General features: G+C 40.4%; 2 protein-coding genes across 5 annotated transcripts in view; one reads left to right on the forward strand and one right to left on the reverse strand.

Moving 5' to 3' along the window:
* LOC139533046 (zinc finger protein ZFP2-like) overlaps window positions 1-16,898 on the reverse strand; it is a 55,473-nt gene extending 38,575 nt beyond the window's left edge. Inside the window, exons 1-5 of one of the 3 annotated variants that reach the window (XM_071331245.1) lie at window positions 16,663-16,895; window positions 15,486-15,734; window positions 11,073-11,306; window positions 4,846-5,079; window positions 356-4,059 (exon numbers count right to left, since the gene is read on the reverse strand). In XM_071331245.1, coding sequence (XP_071187346.1) covers window positions 3,227-4,059; window positions 4,846-5,079; window positions 11,073-11,306; window positions 15,486-15,588 — 1,404 coding nt within the window. In that variant the 5' untranslated portion in view covers window positions 15,589-15,734; window positions 16,663-16,895 and the 3' untranslated portion in view covers window positions 356-3,226. Of the gene's footprint in view, window positions 1-355; window positions 4,060-4,845; window positions 5,080-11,072; window positions 11,307-15,485; window positions 15,735-16,662 lie in introns of those variants that run through there. The other 2 variants (XM_071331242.1, XM_071331243.1) reach the window with 2 other exon arrangements.
* The window catches only part of LOC139533039 (zinc finger protein ZFP2-like), a 319,515-nt gene that overhangs the window by 271,711 nt on the left and 28,088 nt on the right, over window positions 1-19,716 (forward strand). The gene's annotated exons all lie outside the window — the stretch shown is intronic.

Below are 19,716 nucleotides of genomic sequence, written 5' to 3' on the forward strand. Positions count from 1 at the left end.
TTAAATAAAGGTGAAGAAAAAAATATATATAATTACACACGAGGAATGCCCATCATAAATTCATGTACAAACATTTTTCATAACATTCTTGTCATTTAGCAGATGTTCTTACCCAGAGCGATTTACAGGACAAATAAGGGTTAAATGCCTTGCTCAAGGGCACAATGACAGATTTTTTACCTAATCGGCTTGGGATTCAAACCAGCAACCTTTCAGTTACTGGCCCAACACTCTTAACCGCTAGGCTACCTGCCATCAGATCATTTAACTTCAATACAGTTATTCAAATACATTCATCATCAATGACTAAAATAATGAATCTAGTACTAAAATACAATTTAATAAACACACGTAGTTGATTCATAGCTTGTTTATTATTAAACAAAAGTTGTTTAGTAATAAAATAATCCACCCAAACTAATGCTAAAAACTGATCATTAAACCATCTTTATATTATATACACGGAGTGTACAAAATAGGGATGCACAATATATCGTTGAGCATATCGGAATCAGACGATATTAGCTAAAAATGCCAACATCGGCAGATGTCTGATTTAATGCGGATGTGCAAAACTGATGTCAAAGCCGACATGCATACCTATATAACGTAGGTAGATGACGCAATGACGCCACGAAAAATACAGCGCTACACAGAACAAAAGCAGAAAAATTCGAAGCGCACACTTCCAACAACTAAACAAGTTCAAGTCAAGCAGTCATTTGAAAGAGTAAGAACATTTCAGAGAGACAACTCAAAGGCGAAATCCATTAACGCCAAGATAATGGAATTCATTGCCCTTGACATATCATACGTCCTCTGTCGTGGATGACGTTGGCTTTCGCCGACTGGTCGAGCCCCGGAAAGAAATAGGTTTTGATTATGTTTTACTGGTAATGGGGCATACGTAAATGCCAACAAAATAACTTTTTGGTCGGTGTGGTGTGTGTAACCTTTACTTAACTAGGCAAATCAGTTAAGAACAAAATTCTCATTTACAATGACGGCCTACCCCGGACGACACTGTGCAATTTGTGCGCCGCCCTATGGGACTCTCAATCACATCCGGATTTGATACAGCCGGGATCCAAACCAGGGACTGCAGTGACGCCTCTTAACTATTTAACTGTACTAGAATGCTTAAAAGGCCGCTAAAATGTTAAATATCGGTTATCGGTATCGTTCTTTTGGCAAGGAAAATATCAGATATCATATTGGCCAAAAATGCCATATCGGTGCATCCCTAGTACAAAATATTTGAAACACCTTCCTAATATTGAGTTGCACCCCCCTTTGTCCTCAGAACAGCCTCAATTCGTCGGGGCATGGACTGTCCAAGGTGTCGAGTGCGTTCCACAGGGATGCTGGCCCATGTTGACTCCAATGCTTCCTACAATTGTGTCAAGTTGGCTGCGAATGGACCTACTCCGAATAGCTCGTTCCATCTCCTCCCACAGATGGACAAAGAAGTAATGTTCTTGGAACCATTCCTGGACAAACCTTGTGCCATAAGACATAATCCTGCTGAAAGAATCCATTTGCAGATGGATACACTGCTGCCATTAAGGGATGCTTTCAAACTTTTATCAAGGGGACCAATTTGTGCCCTGAAAAAACACCCCACACCTTCACACCACCAGCCTGCAATGCTGACACACAGCATGGATGCATGCAGTGGTGTAAAGTACTTAAATAGTTATTTAAATCATTTTTACTTAAGTAGTATCTGTACTTTACTATTTATATTTTTGACAACTTTTACTTTTATTTCACTAAATTCCTAGAGTAAATAATACTTTTTAATCCATACATTTCCCCTGACGCACAAAAGTACTCATTACATTTTTTATGATTAGCAGGACAGAAAATGGTCCAATTCACGCACTTATCAAGATAACATCCCTGGTCATCCCTACTGCCTCTGATCTGGCGGACTCACCAAACACAAATGCTTTGCTTGTAAATGGTGTTGGAGTGTGTAAATGGTGTTGGAGTGTGTAAATGGTGTTGGAGTGTGTAAATGGTGTTGGAGTGTGTAAATGGTGTTGGAGTGTGTAAATGGTGTTGGAGTGTGTAAATGGTGTTGGAGTGTGTAAATGGTGTTGGAGTGTGTAAATGGTGTTGGAGTGTGTAAATGGTGTTGGAGTGTGTAAATGGTGTTGGAGCCCCTGGTTATCCGTAATATAAAAAATAAAACACAATTGTGCTGTCTGGTTTGCTTAAAAACTTCTTAAGGATCGTACACCTTTTAAAATTTTGGCCTAAATCGACATACCCAAATCTAACTGCTTGTAGCTCAGCACCTGAAGCAAGGATACGCATATTCTTGATACCATTTGAAGATTGTGGAAATGTGAAATTAATGTAGGAGAATAACACATTAGATCTGGTAAAAGATAATACAAACAAAAAAAACTGTTTTTCTTTTTCATCTTTGAAATGCAAGAGAAAGGCCATACTTTCAGATAGGAGTCTAGCTGTAATTTAGATTTTGGCCACCAGATGGCAGCACTGTATGCAAAGGTTCTGACTGATCCAGTGAAGAATTACATTACTGCACTGTATCAAGTCTGCCAGGAGTTTCCCCAAATGTGCTGAATTGGTCAATTGATACATTTAAGTACAAAACTATAGAGAACATACAAAAATGCTATGGTAATAAACCATTTAAGTTTACACACTGCCAGGAATGTCATACATGATGGATCATTAGCTTACACACTAACTTTCACACATCTAGATGGCTGGGCAGGGTGGGTGTGGTGCCAGAGACAGCAGGGGTTAAAAATGTAGAACCCAGCTCCTACATTTGAACATAAAAATAGATTTTAGCAAATTAAACTATGCAACATTTTATCTCTGGGACCCTCAGGATGACAAATCAGAGCAAGATGACTGAATGTAGGTACATATATATGCCCATATAAAGTCATGTCTATGTCCTGGAAAGTTGGCTGTTGTATACAACATAATTTTAGTCACATTGGCGCACGTTAGCAACAACCGTCCTGGTTAAGGGACACAAATCGCGTAGAGATTCATTTAAGGAATTTGAAATTATTCACTTTTACTTTTGATACTAAAGTATATTTACAACCAAATACCTTAGACTTTTACTTGAGTTACTTTTGCCAAATTAAGAGAAGAAGTAAGGTTTCTCTCCTGTGTCTGTTCTCTGATGACCTTTTAGCTCAGCTGTTGTTTTAAAACATTTTGTGCAGTCAGATCAGTGGTTAGGCTTCTCTCTTTTATGTTTACCTTGGTGTCTTTTTAAGTGGCACGATTGAGAGAAACTCTTTCCACAGTCAGAGCAGGAGTAAGGCTTCTCTCCTGTGTGTGTTCTCTGATGGACTTTTAGCTCAGTTAATGTTGTGAAGCATTTTACACAGTCAGAGCAGGAGTAAGGTTTCTCTCCTGTGTGTGTTCTCTGATGGATTTTTTGCTCAGTTGATGTTGTGAAGCATTTTACACAGTTGGAGCAGGAGTAAGGCTTCACTCCTGTATGTATACGTTCATGTCTTTTTAAGTGGCCCAGTTGAGAGAAAATCTTCCCACAGTAAGAGCAGGAATAAGGCTTCAGTCCTGTATGGATAAGTTCATGTGCTTTTAAAAAACCCTGTCGAGAGAAACTCTTCCCACAGTCAGAGCAGGAGTAAGGCTTCTCTCCAGTGTGCACTCTCTGGTGAAGTTTTAGCTCAGATGATGTTGTGTAGCATTTTACACAGTCACAGCAGGAGTAAGGCTTCACTCCTGTATGTATATGTTCATGTCTTTTTAAGTGGCCCAGTCGAGAGAAAATCTTTCCACAGTCAGGGCAGGAGTAAGGCTTCTCTCCAGGGTGCACTCTCTGATGAACTGTCAGAGCCCTTGATGTTGTGAATCTCTTCCCACAGTCAGTACAGGAATACGGATTCTCTCCTGTGTGTATTTTTAGGTGTATTTTTAGCTTTGATAGAATTGGGAAAAACTCATCACAATGTGGGCAGAGGTGAGACCTCTTAGTTCCATGATTTTCCTGCTGTTTCTCTCTGGATGTAGAGAATGTCTCAACATGGTGTCCTGTGTGAACATCATCAGAAGAACCAGTCAGTTGGTGTGATATACATGTCAATCAAATGTATATTATGAAGCCCTTTTTACATCAGCAAATGTCAAAGTGCATTACAGAAACCCAGCCTAAAATCCCCAAAGCGCAAGCAATGCTGATGTAGAAGCACAGTGGCCAGGAAAAACTCCCTAGAAAGCAGGATCCTTGGAAGAAAGGCAGAGGAACCAGGCCTCTTCTGTCTGTACCAGGTGACATATGTATTCATATCAGTAGGCTGTACAATACAGGGGAATAAAACTATTCTAAAAGTGGGTAAGAGATTAAAGCTAAAAAGGGGCGTGTCATCCTCCACTCACTATCACAAGGGTTAGTAACTACAAAGACTCACTTCATATCATCCTCCACTCACCATCACAAGGGTTAGTAACTACACAGACTCACTTCATATCATCCTCCACTCACCATCACAAGGGTTAGTAACTACACAGACTCACTTCATATCATTCTCCACTCACTATCACAAGGGTTAGTAACTACACAGACTCATTTCATAGAACCCTAAAACACTGTCAATTTGTCTACTTCACTTCTTTAGTCTACTCTCTGAGCACTCCAGATAGACCAGTGGATAAAACAAACGCTGACAATACTGGTGTCAAACCATGCAAGTCTCAGTAGCATGAAATAACATCTACCTTCTCATTGAAACAGTTCATCATGAAACAGTTCTACTGTAACTTTTCCTGCACAATGAGAAGTTGGAACAAACAACTAACTTAGACAGAACCTGCTCTTACCATGAGAAACAGATTTCCCAATCTTCTCCTCCTCTTCTTCATCTTTAATGATGACATTCAGCTCCAATGTTTGAATGCAGTCTTCCAGCTTCACTGATGCCATCTCTGGACCCTGCAGTGCAAACTGGGCTCCACTGTCACAATCAGGACCCCGTGACTGTAGGTTTGGACTCAGTGTGGAAGGAGAGAGGCAGGCTGGGTTTGTCCTCACTGTTGATGTTACCGGCCTCATACCTGAGTCGGAAAGTGGTATAAGAGAAACGGACACAAACATTATTGTCTTAAGTTCTGGCACTTTCTTTATTCTCTAAAAATATATTCAATTTTTTCTTGTTCAATTATCTAATTCAGTGCCTGAGGAGAGAGGCAGGCTGGGTTTGTCCTCACTGTGGATGTTACCGGCTTCAGACTTAATTCTAGTCGTCCTATAGTAACAACGAGTAACAGACAAAGTTATTGTCTTGACAGTTCAGCCACTTTCTTTACTCTCAAAAATATATATTATATTTCTTCTTGTTCAATTATCTAATTCAGTGCTTGACTTGGACTGAAATAGGTGCCGGTACTGTTTATATTTAGGTGCAGCAGCTCCACAATACTGTTGAGCTAATATTCTATAAGAGGAACATGAGCTCAAACACTAGAAATATGAGGTGGCGGTAATCATCTCCTGTCCATCTCATTTCAAAAGATGAGGTAGGTAACAAAACATGAATTCATTCAAATTGGACAAAGTACACGCTTTAAAATTATTCCACACAACGTAAATTAACCTAACCTATAGTAGATTTTGCCTGGAGTTCATCAGGCTGTTGATTGTGGCCTGTGGAATGTTGTCCCACTCCTCTTCATTGGCTGTGCGAAATTCCTGTATATTGGCGGGAACTGGAACAAGCCGTCGTACACGTCAATCCAGACCATCCAAAACATGCTCAAAGGGTGACATGTCTGGTGAGTATGCAGGCCATGGAAGAACTGGGACATGTTTAGCATTTTCAATTGTGTACAGATCCTTGCGACATGGGGCTGTGCATTGTCATGCTGAAACATGAGGTGATTGCGGCGGATGAATAGCAGGACAACGGCCCTCAGGATCTTGTCATGACATCTCTGTGCATTCACAGGTGTGCCAAGCTTGTAGCGTCATACTCAAGCTTCAAGGCTGTAATCGCTGTCAAAGGTGCTACAACAAAGTACTGAGTAAAGGGTCTGAATACTTATGTAAATGTGATATTTCCGTATTTGTGATTTTTATAAAATTTGGTAAAATTTCTAAAAACCTGTTTTTGCTTTGTCATTATGGGATAGTGTGTGTAGATTGGTGGGGGACAGAAACAATTTAATATATTTTATAATAAGGCTGTAACGTAACAAAATGTGGAAAAGGTCAAGGGGTCTGAATAATTTCCCAACGCCCTGTATGCTGATTCCTTTCAGCAAGGTTGCTTCCCCTCCTCTCTAAGGAGTGTTTTACTCTCATTCTGAAGCCTGATAAATCCCCAACAAAATGTAAACGTTAGACCGATATCCCTTCTGAACTCCGACTCAAGAATGAGTGCTAAAGCCTTGGCCAAGAGATTGGATAGACTGCTCCCATATCTAATACACCAAGACCAAAATGGCTTCGTGAAAACCATCAAGGTTTTCACATTGTGAGGAGAGTACTAAACATAGTGCACATGTCAAGGGTCCCCTGATACTGGCATTTACTCACTTGATGCAGAGAAGGCATTCCATAGAGTTGAGTGGTCAATTTCAAGTACTTAACTTCTTGTGGCTGCAGGGGCAGTATTGAGTAGCTTGGATGAAAGGTACACAGAGGTGCCCAGAGTAAATGGCCTGCTCCTCAGTCATAGTTGCTAATATATGCATATTATTATTAGTATTGGATAGAAAACACTCTGAAGTTTCTAAAACTGTTTGAATTATGTCTGAGTACAACAGAACTCATATGGCAGGCAAAAGCCGGAGAAAAAATCCAAACAGGAAGTGGAAATTATTAGGCTGGTCGATTTTCAACCAAGATCCCATTGAAATCACAGCGAGATATTAATGAGTTTTCACTTCCTACGGCTTCCACTAGATGTCAACAGTCTGTAGAACTTTGTCTGATGCCTCTACTGTGAAGGGGTGCCGAATGAGAGAGAAATGTGTCAAGTCTGCCATGACCTGACCATGCTTTCACCATGCCCGTTCACATAACAGGGAGCTCTGTTCCATCGCTCATCTGAAGTCAATGTAATTCTCCGGTTGGAACGTTATTTAAGATGTTAACAACATTCTAAAGATTGATTCAATACATCGTTTGACATGTTTCTACTGAGTGTTACGGAACTTTTGGACATTGTCAGGTTTTAGGGAACGCGCTTCGTGACTTTGGAATTGTTTACCAAACGCGCTAACAAAATTAGATAATTGGACATAAATAACGGACATTAACGAACAAATCAAGCATTTATTGTGGACCTGGGATTCCTGGGAGTGCATTCTGATGAAGATCATCAAAGGTAAGGAAACGTTTATCATGTAATTTCTGGTTTCTGGTGAGTCCAACATGGCGGCTAATTTGGCTATTGTTCTGAGCTCCGTCTCAGATTATTGCATGGTTTGCTTTTTCCGTAAAGTTTTTTTGAAATCTGACACAGCGGTTGCATTAAGAAGAGGAATATCTATAATTCCATGTGTATAACTTGTATTATCATCTACATTTATGATGAGTATTTCTGTTGCAACGATGTGGCTATGCAAAATCACTGGATGTTTTTGGAACTAGTGAATGTAACATGCCAATGTAAACTCAGATTTTTTTATATAAATATGAACTTTATCAAACAAAACATACAAGTATTGTGTAACATGAAGTCCTAGTGTCATCTGATGAAGATCATCAAAGGTCAGTGATTAATTTTCTCTATTTGTGCTTTTTGTGACTCCTATCTTTGGCTGGAAAAATGGCTGTGCTTATTGTGTTTTGGTGTGACCTAACAATCGTTTGTGGTGCTTTCGCTGAAAAGCATATTTGAAATCGGACACTTTGGTGGGATTAACAACAAGATTACCTTTAAAAATGGTATAAGACACATGTATGTCTGAGGAATTTTAATTATGAGATTTCTGTTTTTTGAATTTGGCGCCTTGCACTTTCACAGGCTGTTGTCATATCATCCCATTAACGAGATTGCAGCCATAAGAAGTTAAGAGATTTGAGAACTACTTCTGTTAAACGGATTAAGAGATAATATACCGACCCCACTACAGATGTTGCCACTAACAACTTGATTTCACAACCTTTTAAGATTTTTCGGGGCACGAGAAAAGGATGTCCAGACAGACCAGGGCTCTTTCTTTTTCTTTTAGAACCCTTTGCCATTGCAGTAAGGGCCCACCCGTCAATTAGTGGAATTAAAACATTGAGTGGCCCTGTATACTGATGATACCCTCTTATTCCTAACAGATCTAAAGAACTCTTCCCTCTACAATTTAATTAATAACTGGTCAGTTTTTTGGGTTTAAAGTTGATAAAACCAAATCTTCCATCCTTTTCCTCAACAAGCAAGATACTGAATCCAGTTGTACAGCATCTATTTGTGAATACAGAACAAAGTTTCACATATCTTGGTATTAAAATCACAACAACTCAACAAATTATGAACGCATGGTAACGAATGTAACATAATACATAAACAGATGAACATTACTGCTTGTATCTATTATTGGTATAATAAATATCATTAAGATTAATATTCTGCCCAAATTCCTCTGGCTGCAACAATATAAATAAAGTACTTCTGTAATTGTTGATTGTCCTAATTGGAACTAATAAATATGTGTAAAAAAATTAAATAATAATGAATGATGGAGGCCACTGTGTTCTTGGAGACCTTCAACGCTTCAAGGGGCTCCCGAATGGCGTAGCGGTCGAAGGCACTGCATCTCAGTGCTAGAGGCGTCACTACAGACACTGGTTCGATTCCAGGCTGTATCACAACCGGCCGTGATTGGGAGTCCCATAGGGCGGCGCACAATGGAACCAGTGTCTTCCGGGTTAGGCAGTCATTGTAAATAAGAATTTGTTCTTAACCGACTTGCCTAGTTAAACAAAAGGTTCAATAAAAAATGTAATAAAACACTGCAGAAATGTTTTGGTACCCTCCCCCAGACCTGTGCCTCGACATAATCCTTTCATGGAGCTCTACGGACAAATGTGTCTGAATAATTGTACACATGTAGAAAACCAATAATCATTACATTTAACGTCAAAACAGTAGTGCAACCGTAAAAGTGTCTCCCTCTGCTGCACCCACACTGCCTGCACTGAAGTCCGTTGACGCAGACCGACTGGGCGCTGCCATTTTACCAGCTTGTGAATTTTTCCTTTCATGGAGCTCTACGGACAATTCCTTCGACCTCATGGCTTGGTTTTTGCTCTGACGTGCACTGTCAACTGTGGGACCTTATATAGACAGGTGTGAGCCTTTCCAAATCATGTACAATCATTTGAATTTACCACATGTTTACAACATTCAAGTTGTAGAAACTTATCTAATGGAAACAGGATGCATCTGAGCTTAATGTCGAGTCTCATAGCACATTTAACCCAACCTCTGAATCAGAGAGGTGCTGGTGGGCTGCCATAATCAACATCCTATTACAGGGGCTGAGTCACTGGCTTACTGGTGCTCTTTCATGCCGTCCCTAGGAGGGGTGCGTCACTTGAGTGGGTTGAGTTACTGACGTGATCTTCCTGTCTGGGTTGGCGCCCCCCCTTGGTTTGTGCTGTGGTGGAGATCTTTGTGGGCTATACTCGGCCTTGTCTCAGGATTGTAAGTTGGTGGTTGAAGATATCCCTCTAGTGGTGTGGGGGCTGTGCTTTGGCAGAGTGGGTGGGGTTATATCCTTCCTGTTTGGCCCTGTCCGGGGGTATCATCGGATGGGGCCACAGTGTCTCCTGACCCCTCCTGTCTCAGCCTCCAGTATTTATGCTGCAGTAGTTTATGTGTCGGGGGGCTAGGGTCAGTTGGTTATACCTGGATTACTTCTCCTATCTTATCCAGTGTCCTGTGTGAATTTAAGTATGCTCTCTCTAATTCTCTCGTTCTATCTTTCTTTCTCTCTCTCGGAGAACCTGAGCCCTAGGACCATACGTCACGGCAAACCGGGCATGATGACTCCTTGCTGTCCCCAGTCCACCTGGCCTTGCTGCTGTTCCAGTTTCAACTGTTCTGCCTGCGGTTATGGAACCCCTACCTGTCCCAGACCTGCTGTTTTCAATTCTTAACGATCGGCTATGAAAAGCCAACTGACATTTATTCCTGATTATTATTTGACCATGCTTGTCATTTATGAACATTTTGAAAATCTTGGCTCTCTCTAATTCTCTCCTTCTCTCTCTCTTTCTCTCTCTCGGAGGACCTGAGCCCTGGGACCGTGCGTCGGGGCTGCCGGGCGTGATGGCTCCTTGCTGTCCCCAGTCCACCTGGCCTTGCTGCTATTCCAGTTTCAGCTGTTCTGCCTGCGGTTATGGAACCGCCACCTGTCCCGGACCTGCTATTTTCAACTCTTGATGATCGGCTATGAAAAGCCAACTGAAAATTATTCATGATTATTATTTGACCATGCTTGTCACTTATGAACATTTTGAATATCTTGGCATAGTTCTGTTATAATCTCCACCCAGCACAGCCAGAAGAGGACTGGCCACCCCTCATAGCCTGGTTCCTCTCTAGGTTTCTTCCTAGGTTTTGGCCTTTCTAGGGAGTTTTTCCTAGCCACCGTGCTTCTACACCTGCATTGCTTGCTGTTTGGGGTTTTAGGGGTGTCTGTACAGCACTTCGAGATATTAGCTGATGTACGAAGGGCTATATAAAATAAACTTGATTTGATGATTTGATCTCCGGCGCCGAGGGAACAGTGGGTTAAATGCCTTGCTCAGGGGCAGAACGACCAATTTTTTTACTTGTCAGCTCTGGGATTCGATCCAGCAGCCTTTCATTTACTTGCCAACTCTCTAACCACTAGGCTACCTGTACGTATTCATGTAAGAAGGCTGTGCAACACAAAAGGGGAATAAAGAACGATTAAAGCATCTCATAAGTCATGAAAATGATGAGGTGTATCATCAACTCAACATCACAAGGGTTAGTAACTACACACTCATTCTACTGCAACGTATCATGCACAGTGGGAAGTTGGAACGAACAACAAACTTAGATAGAACCTGCTCTTACCATGAGAAACAGATTTCCCAATCTTCTCCTCCTCTTCTTCATCTTTAATGTTGACATTCAGCTCCAGTGTTTGACTGCAGTCTTCCAGCTTCACTGATGCTATCTCTGGATCCTGCAGTGCAAACTGGCCTCCACTGTCATTATCAGGACCCAGTGACTGTAGTTTTGAACTCAGTGTGGAAGGAGAGAGGCAGGCTGGGTTTGTCCTCACTGTTGATGTTACCGGCCTCATACCTGAGTCGGCAAGTGGTATAAGAGAAACGGACACAAACATTATTGTCTTAAGTTCTGGCACTTTCTTTATTCTCTAAAAATATATTCTATTTTTTCTTGTTCAATTATCTAATTCAGTTCTTGACTTGGACTGAAATAGTTGCCGATACTCATTTTGGGTGCCGGTACTGTTTACATTTAGGTGCAGGAGAATCACAATACTTTTGAGCTAATACTTAACCTATAGTAGATAAATGCATAAATGACTCAAAAAACATTTAGTACAAGGTTACAGTATGTATCCGGCAGCACTACGCGCTATTTTTCTTAACCTTGTATTCACTGTATTACTTCAAAAACCAATTGTATTTCCTGTTCACACCATAGTAACATTTATAGATAAAGACAGAAACAACTGAATGTGTCTGAATATTATGACACATGTAGAAAACAGATAATCATTACATTTGGTTTCAAAACAGTAGTGCAACCGTAAAATGGTCTCTCTCTGCTGCATCCACACTGCCTGCACTGAAGTCCGTTACTGCAGATCGAGTGGGCGCCGCCATTTTACTAGCTTGTGAATTTTTCCTTTCATGGAGCTCTACAGATTCCTTCGACCTCATAGATTGGTTTTTGCTCTGACATGCACTGTCAAACATGGGACCCTATATAGACAGGTGTGTGCCTTTCCAAATCATCTCCAATCAATTGAATTTACCACAGGTTGACAACATTCAATAGAAATATCTCAAGGATGATCAATGGAAACAGGATGCACCTGAGCTCAATGTCAAGTCTCCTAGTAAAGAGTCTGAATACTTATGTAAATAAGGTATTTCTGTTTTAAAAATTAGATAAATGTGAAAACATTTCTAAAAACCTGTTTTTGCTTCGTCATTATGGGCATTGTGTGTAGATTGATGAGGAACATTTATTTAATCAATTTTATAATAAGGCTGTAACGTAACAAAATGTGGAAAAAGTCAAGGGGTCTAAATACTTTGCGAATGCACTGTATGTATTCATATCAGTAGGTGGTTACTGTATGTATTCGTATCAGTAGGCTGGTACTGTATGTATTCATATCAGTAGGCTGGTACTGTATGTATTCATATCAGTAGGTGGTTACTGTATGTATTCGTATCAGTAGGTGGTTACTGTATGTATTCGTATCAGTAGGTGGTTACTGTATGTATTCGTATCAGTAGGCTGGTACTGTATGTATTCGTATCAGTAGGCTGGTACTGTATGTATTCATATCAGTAGGCTGGTACTGTATGTATTCATATCAGTAGGCTGGTACTGTATGTATTCATATCAGTAGACTGGTACTGTATGTATTCATATCACCTAGGCTGGTACCGTATGTATTCATATCAGTAGGTTGGTACCGTATATATTCATATCAGTAGACTGGTACCGTATGTATTCATATCAGTAGACTGGTACCGTATGTATTCATATCAGTAGACTGGTACTGTATGTATTCATATCAGTAGACTGGTACTGTATGTATTCATATCAGTAGGCTGGTACTGTATGTATTCATATCAGTAGGCTGGTACTGTATGTATTCATATCAGTAGGCTGGTACTGTATGTATTCATATCAGTAGGTGGTTACTGTATGTATTCATATCAGTAGGTGGTTACTGTATGTATTCATATCAGTAGGTGGTTACTGTATGTATTCGTATCAGTAGGTGGTTACTGTATGTATTCGTATCAGTAGGCTGGTACTGTATGTATTCATATCAGTAGGCTGGTACTGTGTGTATTCATATCAGTAGGCTGGTACTGTATGTATTCGTATCAGTAGGCTGGTACTGTATGTATTCATATCAGTAGGCTGGTACTGTATGTATTCATATCAGTAGTCTGGTACTGTATGTATTCATATCAGTAGGCTGGTACTGTATGTATTCATATCAGTAGGCTGGTACTGTATGTATTCATATCAGTAGACTGGTACTGTATGTATTCATATCAGTAGGTGGTTACTGTATGTATTCATATCAGTAGGTGGTTACTGTATGTATTCATATCAGTAGGCTGGTACCGTATATATTCATATCAGTAGGTGGTTACTGTATGTATTCATATCAGTAGGCTGGTACTGTATGTATACATATCAGTAGGCTGGTACTGTATGTATTCATATCAGTAGACTGGTACTGTATGTATTCATATCAGTAGGCTGGTACTGTATGTATTCATATCAGTAGGCTGGTACTGTATGTATTCATATCAGTAGGCTGGTACTGTATGTATTCATATCAGTAGGTGGTTACTGTATGTATTCATATCAGTAGGTGGTTACTGTATGTATTCATATCAGTAGGTGGTTACTGTATGTATTCGTATCAGTAGGTGGTTACTGTATGTATTCGTATCAGTAGGCTGGTACTGTATGTATTCATATCAGTAGGCTGGTACTGTGTGTATTCATATCAGTAGGCTGGTACTGTATGTATTCGTATCAGTAGGCTGGTACTGTATGTATTCATATCAGTAGTCTGGTACTGTATGTATTCATATCAGTAGGCTGGTACTGTATGTATTCATATCAGTAGACTGGTACTGTATGTATTCATATCAGTAGGTGGTTACTGTATGTATTCATATCAGTAGGTGGTTACTGTATGTATTCATATCAGTAGGCTGGTACTGTATGTATTCATATCAGTAGGTGGTTACTGTATGTATTCATATCAGTAGGCTGGTACTGTATGTATACATATCAGTAGGCTGGTACTGTATGTATTCATATCAGTAGGCTGGTACTGTATGTATTCATATCAGTAGGCTGGTACTGTATGTATTCATATCAGTAGGCTGGTACTGTATGTATTCATATCAGTAGGCTGGTACTGTATGTATTCATATCAGTAGGCTGATACTGTATGTATTCATATCAGTAGACTGGTACTGTATGTATTCATATCAGTAGGCTGGTACTGTATGTATTCATATCAGTAGGCTGGTACTGTATGTATTCATATCAGTAGGCTGGTACTGTATGTATTCATATCAGTAGCCTGGTACTGTATGTATTCATATCAGTAGGCTGGTACTGTATGTATTCATATCAGTAGGCTGGTACTGTATGTATTCATATCAGTAGCCTGGTACTGTATGTATTCATATCAGTAGGCTGTACAATACAAAAGGACAATAAAACTATTCTAAAAGTATCTCATAAATCATGAAAATGATGAGCCATATCATCCTCCACTCACTATCACAAGGGTTAGTAACTACACAGACTCACTTCATAGAACTTTAAAACACTAGCAGTTTGTCTACTTCACTTATTTAGTCTCCTCTCTGAACACTCCAGATAGCTCAGTGAATAAAACAATAGCTGGCAATACTGGTGTCAAACCATGCAAGTGTCAGTAGCATGAAATAACATCTACCTTCTCATTGAAACTGTTCATCATGAAACAGACTCACTTCATAGAACTTTAAAACACTGACAGATGGACTCCCGGGTGGCGCAGTGGTCTAGGGCACTGCATCGCAGCGCTAGCTGTGCCACCAGAGATTCTGGGTTTGCGCCCAGGCTCTGTCGCAGCCGGCCGCCACCGGGAGGTCCGTGGGGCGACGCACAATTGGCCTAGCGTCGTCCGGGTTAGGGAGGGTTTGGCCGGTAGGGATATCCTTGTCCCGTCGTGCACCAGGGACTCCTGTGGCGGGCCGGGCGCAGTGCACGCTAACCAAGGTCGCCAGGTGCACGGTGTTTCCTCCGACACATTGGTGCGGCTGGCTTCCGGGTTGTATGCGCGCTGTGTTAAGAAGCAGTGCGGCTTGGTTGGGTTGTGTTTCGGAGGACGCATGGCTTTCGACCTTCGTCTCTCCCGAGCCCGTACTGGAGTTGTAGCGATGAGACAAGATAGTAATTACTAACAATTGGATACCACGAAATTGGGGAGAAAAAGGGTTTGTTTTTTATTTATTTTTATAATAAAAATAAACACTGACAGATTGTCTACTTCACTTTAGTCTACTCTCTGAACACTCCAGATAGCTCAGTGAATAAAACAAACGCTGGCCATACTGGTGTCAAACCATGCAAGTCTCAGTAGCATGAAATAACATCTATCTTCTCATTGAAACAGTTCAGCTGTAACTTTTCATGCACAGTGGGAAGTTGGAATGAATAACACAAACTTAGTTAGATAGAACCTGTGCTTACCATGAGAAACAGATTCCCCAATCTTCTCCTCCTCTTCTTCATCTTTAATGTCGACATTCAGCTCCAGTGTTTGACTACAGTCTTCCAGCTTCACTGATGCCATCTCTGGATCCTGCAGTGCAAACTGGGCTCCAATGTCACAATCAGGACCCAGTGACTGTAGGTTTGGACTCAGTGTGGAAGGAGAGAGGCAGGCTGGGTCTGACCTCACTGTTGATGTTACCGGCCTCAGATGTAATTCTGGTCGGCCTGTAGTAATGAAGAGAAACGGACACAAAAGTTATTGTCTTCTCAGTTCTGGTACTTTCTTTACTCTCAAAAAATATTGTTTATATTTAGGGGCAGGAGCGCCACAATACTTTGAGCTAATATTCTATGACAGGTACTTTTATTGAAGTGACGGTACTCAGCTCCAGTGAGCTCCTGTCCAAGTCAAGCACTGATCTCATTTCAATAGATCTGGCAGCTCAACATTGACAACAAAACATGAATTCATTCACATTAGACAACGTTTACGCTTTAAATCAGCTCTTAATCTATGGTAGATTTCCTGAATTCACATAAATGCATAAATGACTCAAAAACCATTTATAACCAGGTTACAGTATGTTTTAGGCAGCACTATGTACTATTTTCCTGAATAACCTTGTCTTCACTGTATTATTCAAATTAAAAACCAAAAGGATTTCCGTTCACACCATAGTAATATTTATAGACAAAGATAACTTAGTGTCTGAATTAGTACACATTTAGAAAACTGATAATCATTACTTTCAGCTTTAAAACAGTAGTGGAACTGTGAAATGGTCTCTCTCTGCTGCACCCTCACTGCCTGTACTGAAGTCTGTTGACGCAAACCGAGGGGCGACGCCATTTTACCAGCTCGTGAATTTCACACAAAACTAATAACTTGTAAAACGAATTCAGAAATCTCAAGACAATATATTCTTTATGAAATTACCTTGAGAAAACGATGTTTATCCACTCAGACAAACCCCAAAGGCTCTAACTACGTAACTTGTAAAATAGTTATCGTTATCACGTTCTTCACTCGGCTTGACACAAAAATAACACATCAAACCTTTACCCAACGTGATAATACCTTAACGGATGTATTACCTAAAATTATATGACATGTTCTTTCGATATTAGAAAGTTTAAACGTGCTATTACATACCTGCACCGTTCTGGCGCTTTCTTTACACTGGAGAATGGTGCGCTTCTGTCCGGAACTTCCTGTTCCCCCACTAACACCGTCCGTGCATTCCGGGATCCTTGGGATAGCCCTACCCCATTACATGAGATGGGGTCGCTGCCTCCTCCGGGACATCGCTTTTGCATAGAGTTGATCAAGCTGTTGATTGTGGAATGTTGTCCCATCCCAGCAAGCACAGTGGATCTGGGCGGATTCCGGCTGAGAGTCGCGGCACTCCGCTGAGAGTCAGACTCGGCCGACGTCATGTGGCCCGAGTCTTGGCCGCTTTAGGCAGTATTACTTATGGCTGGGATGCCGGGATTGAGCTCGGGCGGATTCCGGTGTGAGTTATCTGGCCCAAATGTATTGCTTGGGTCTCTGGCCGATTGTGGCTACTCTCTGGCAGATGATTACACTGGCTGCTTTATATAGTTAACATTTCATTATGAATTTATTTGTTCATATTTTATCATTGTTTCTGTGATCAAAAAAATAATATTTAACATTTAAATTAAAATATTTAAGAGTCTTATATAGTTTTATATACACCATCCCAGCAGTGCAAAAACTAGGGAAGGAAGTCCATTTTCTTATAAATATAAGTTTGCACGTTGCTTCTCCGAGCATGGTCTTGGTATAGCCTAGGCCTATAGTATAGTCTATGGAACATGTTGGATTCTAACTTGAAATAGACTTATTCCTGTCACTAGAAGGCTACTTTATTGCACTTTGGGAAAGTTACTGTGAGGCAAGTACAGAACGTGTCCAGACATGTTCTGGCTGTGTATTAATAAGGATGGAGGTAAAGGGCAACAGGCTCAGTTCCTGACAAGTCAGGTTAGTTTCTGTGGAAGGAGGGCAAGCAGAGATGTGGAACTTCAACATGGAGATGAGGACAACAGTTGAAGAGAGAAGAAACCTCTGGGAGGAGGTCCGGAGGGGCCCACCCCAACGACACTAACCACAGTCCTATCTCACACACCTCTTCGCTCACGCTGCTCTGGACAGGCAGGGCCATGACAATGCCAGTAAAAAGAACAGACTTAGGTCCTCTGAGAAATAGACTGGTTGTTTATCTTAGAGGTGGTGAGTGGTGAATCAGCCTAGATGGAAGGTATAAATATGTCAGTATGTGACGTGTATGTTGTATTTGCAGCTGACGTGTCGAGTAGGTTGAATAAATCTGGTGTGTGCTTTTACTAGTTGTCAATCTGAGTTTCTACTCTGTTCGTTCAGAATTTAACAATCCTTTTATTGAGACCACACGTGGCACACTTGATATTGCGGACCCAGCAGAGAATCAGGGAGGAGGGGCGTCATGAGATATAATAAGCAACTAATTCTCAAACCCTGAGCAGTATGACAATTGATTGATTACAAATTACATGACACTTCCTGAACTTAATTTGAAAAAATACTAAACCCTTCCCTTGACTGAAATATAAAAAGTATGACAATCCCTCATTTTCCTCCCGGGTAACAATTGTGTAAGTTTCACCTCTCCCTAAGCAACTTATGTTTAATGATTTACATACTTTGAAACTACTACATGTGTTTATTACATTGTCTTTTAAAACTAGATGTATTATTTTCGTCCTTGATGATGAAGAATGTGTTTGGATAACTGCATTGAACTTGATTTGATCTGCTAATGAAAAATAAATATTCTACATTCTACTCCTCAGCCTATGGGTTATCTATACAGAAAATGTTTTTGTTTAATTGATAGCATGACAAATATTTTAAATGTCTATGTATCTAATCAATACATGTCACTACACCTCTACATGCCAATTAGCTAGCCCCCAGTATGTTCTACAATACATACAAATAGATGTTTTGCAGTATAAAGGGCATGTTTTCATAAATCATTTAAAAGTGTTTTCTATGGTGCCAAAGTCCAGGGACAATATTACTACCACAATTCAAGTATGATCCACTTACTATTGGGGAATGGAACCAGAGAGGAAGCTTGTGTTACCCTTTTCATACCACATTGTTCAGAGTGGAAGAGCTGTGAACTCTCCTGTGATGGCCCACATCAACCACAACCTTTCCTAGTGTGTTAGTAAGCAGCACAGCATTTTAGGAAGCCATTGTTCAAAATGTGTTCATACATACACTAACAATGGGAGGAGGGGGTGTGGCATGCACAGGGGAGGACCAGGAGGTTGAGCTCAGACTTCTATTTCAGACTAGGATCCTATTTAGAGTTTCCAGATTACTAGTGAGTACAAACCCAGCCTGCCTCTCTCCTTCCACACTGAGTACAAACCTACAGACACTGGGTCCTGATTGTGACAGTGGAGCCCAGTTTGCACTGCAGGATCCAGAGATGGCATCAGTGAAGCTGGAAGACTACAGTCAAACACTGGAGCTAAATGTCAACATTAAAGATGAAGAAGAGGAGGAGAACATTGGGAAATATTTTATTCATGGTAAAACCAGGTTCTAGATGCTATTCATAAATTAAACCTCCATAAATTATGACCCAGTCATGAATTCTGACATTACACATCCCTGAAGAACTTCCAACTGCACAAATGTAGTTATGAAAGTTCAATCAGTAAGGCTGGTCTGAATGGATCGTCACTTCACTCATCTAGTAAACTCTATGGTGCAGTTTTGTGGACATAGATTAAGGCTAATCCTATAACAAATGTGCACTTTTAAACTGTATTAGTATAATTGGCTTTTCTCAGACATGGTTTAAAATAGTCTGACTTGCCCTAGTCTAGATTTTAAGTCAGGATGATTTAATCTAGATCTAAGCAGTAGGGAACCATGAGGGCCTTCGGAGAAGAATAAGGCTTGATAAAAATGTATATACATTTTTTATAAAATTTCGTTTTAATTTGTATTTCATCTTTACAATAATTTTAATAATTTTCTGATTTCATCTCTTCAGTTTGTGTTGGAAAGAGAAGGGTTATTAATTAAGAGAAAAAAATATCCAATCAGGATATTCTTTGGTGGAGTCTGGGTAGAAAAATCTAGCTAGCTCAGCCAGCCATTGGCTAGAGTCATGGGTAACAG

Source organism: Salvelinus alpinus, chromosome 10 (assembly GCF_045679555.1).
Source record: "Salvelinus alpinus chromosome 10, SLU_Salpinus.1, whole genome shotgun sequence".
In the NCBI taxonomy this organism is placed as follows: Eukaryota; Metazoa; Chordata; class Actinopteri; order Salmoniformes; family Salmonidae; genus Salvelinus; species Salvelinus alpinus.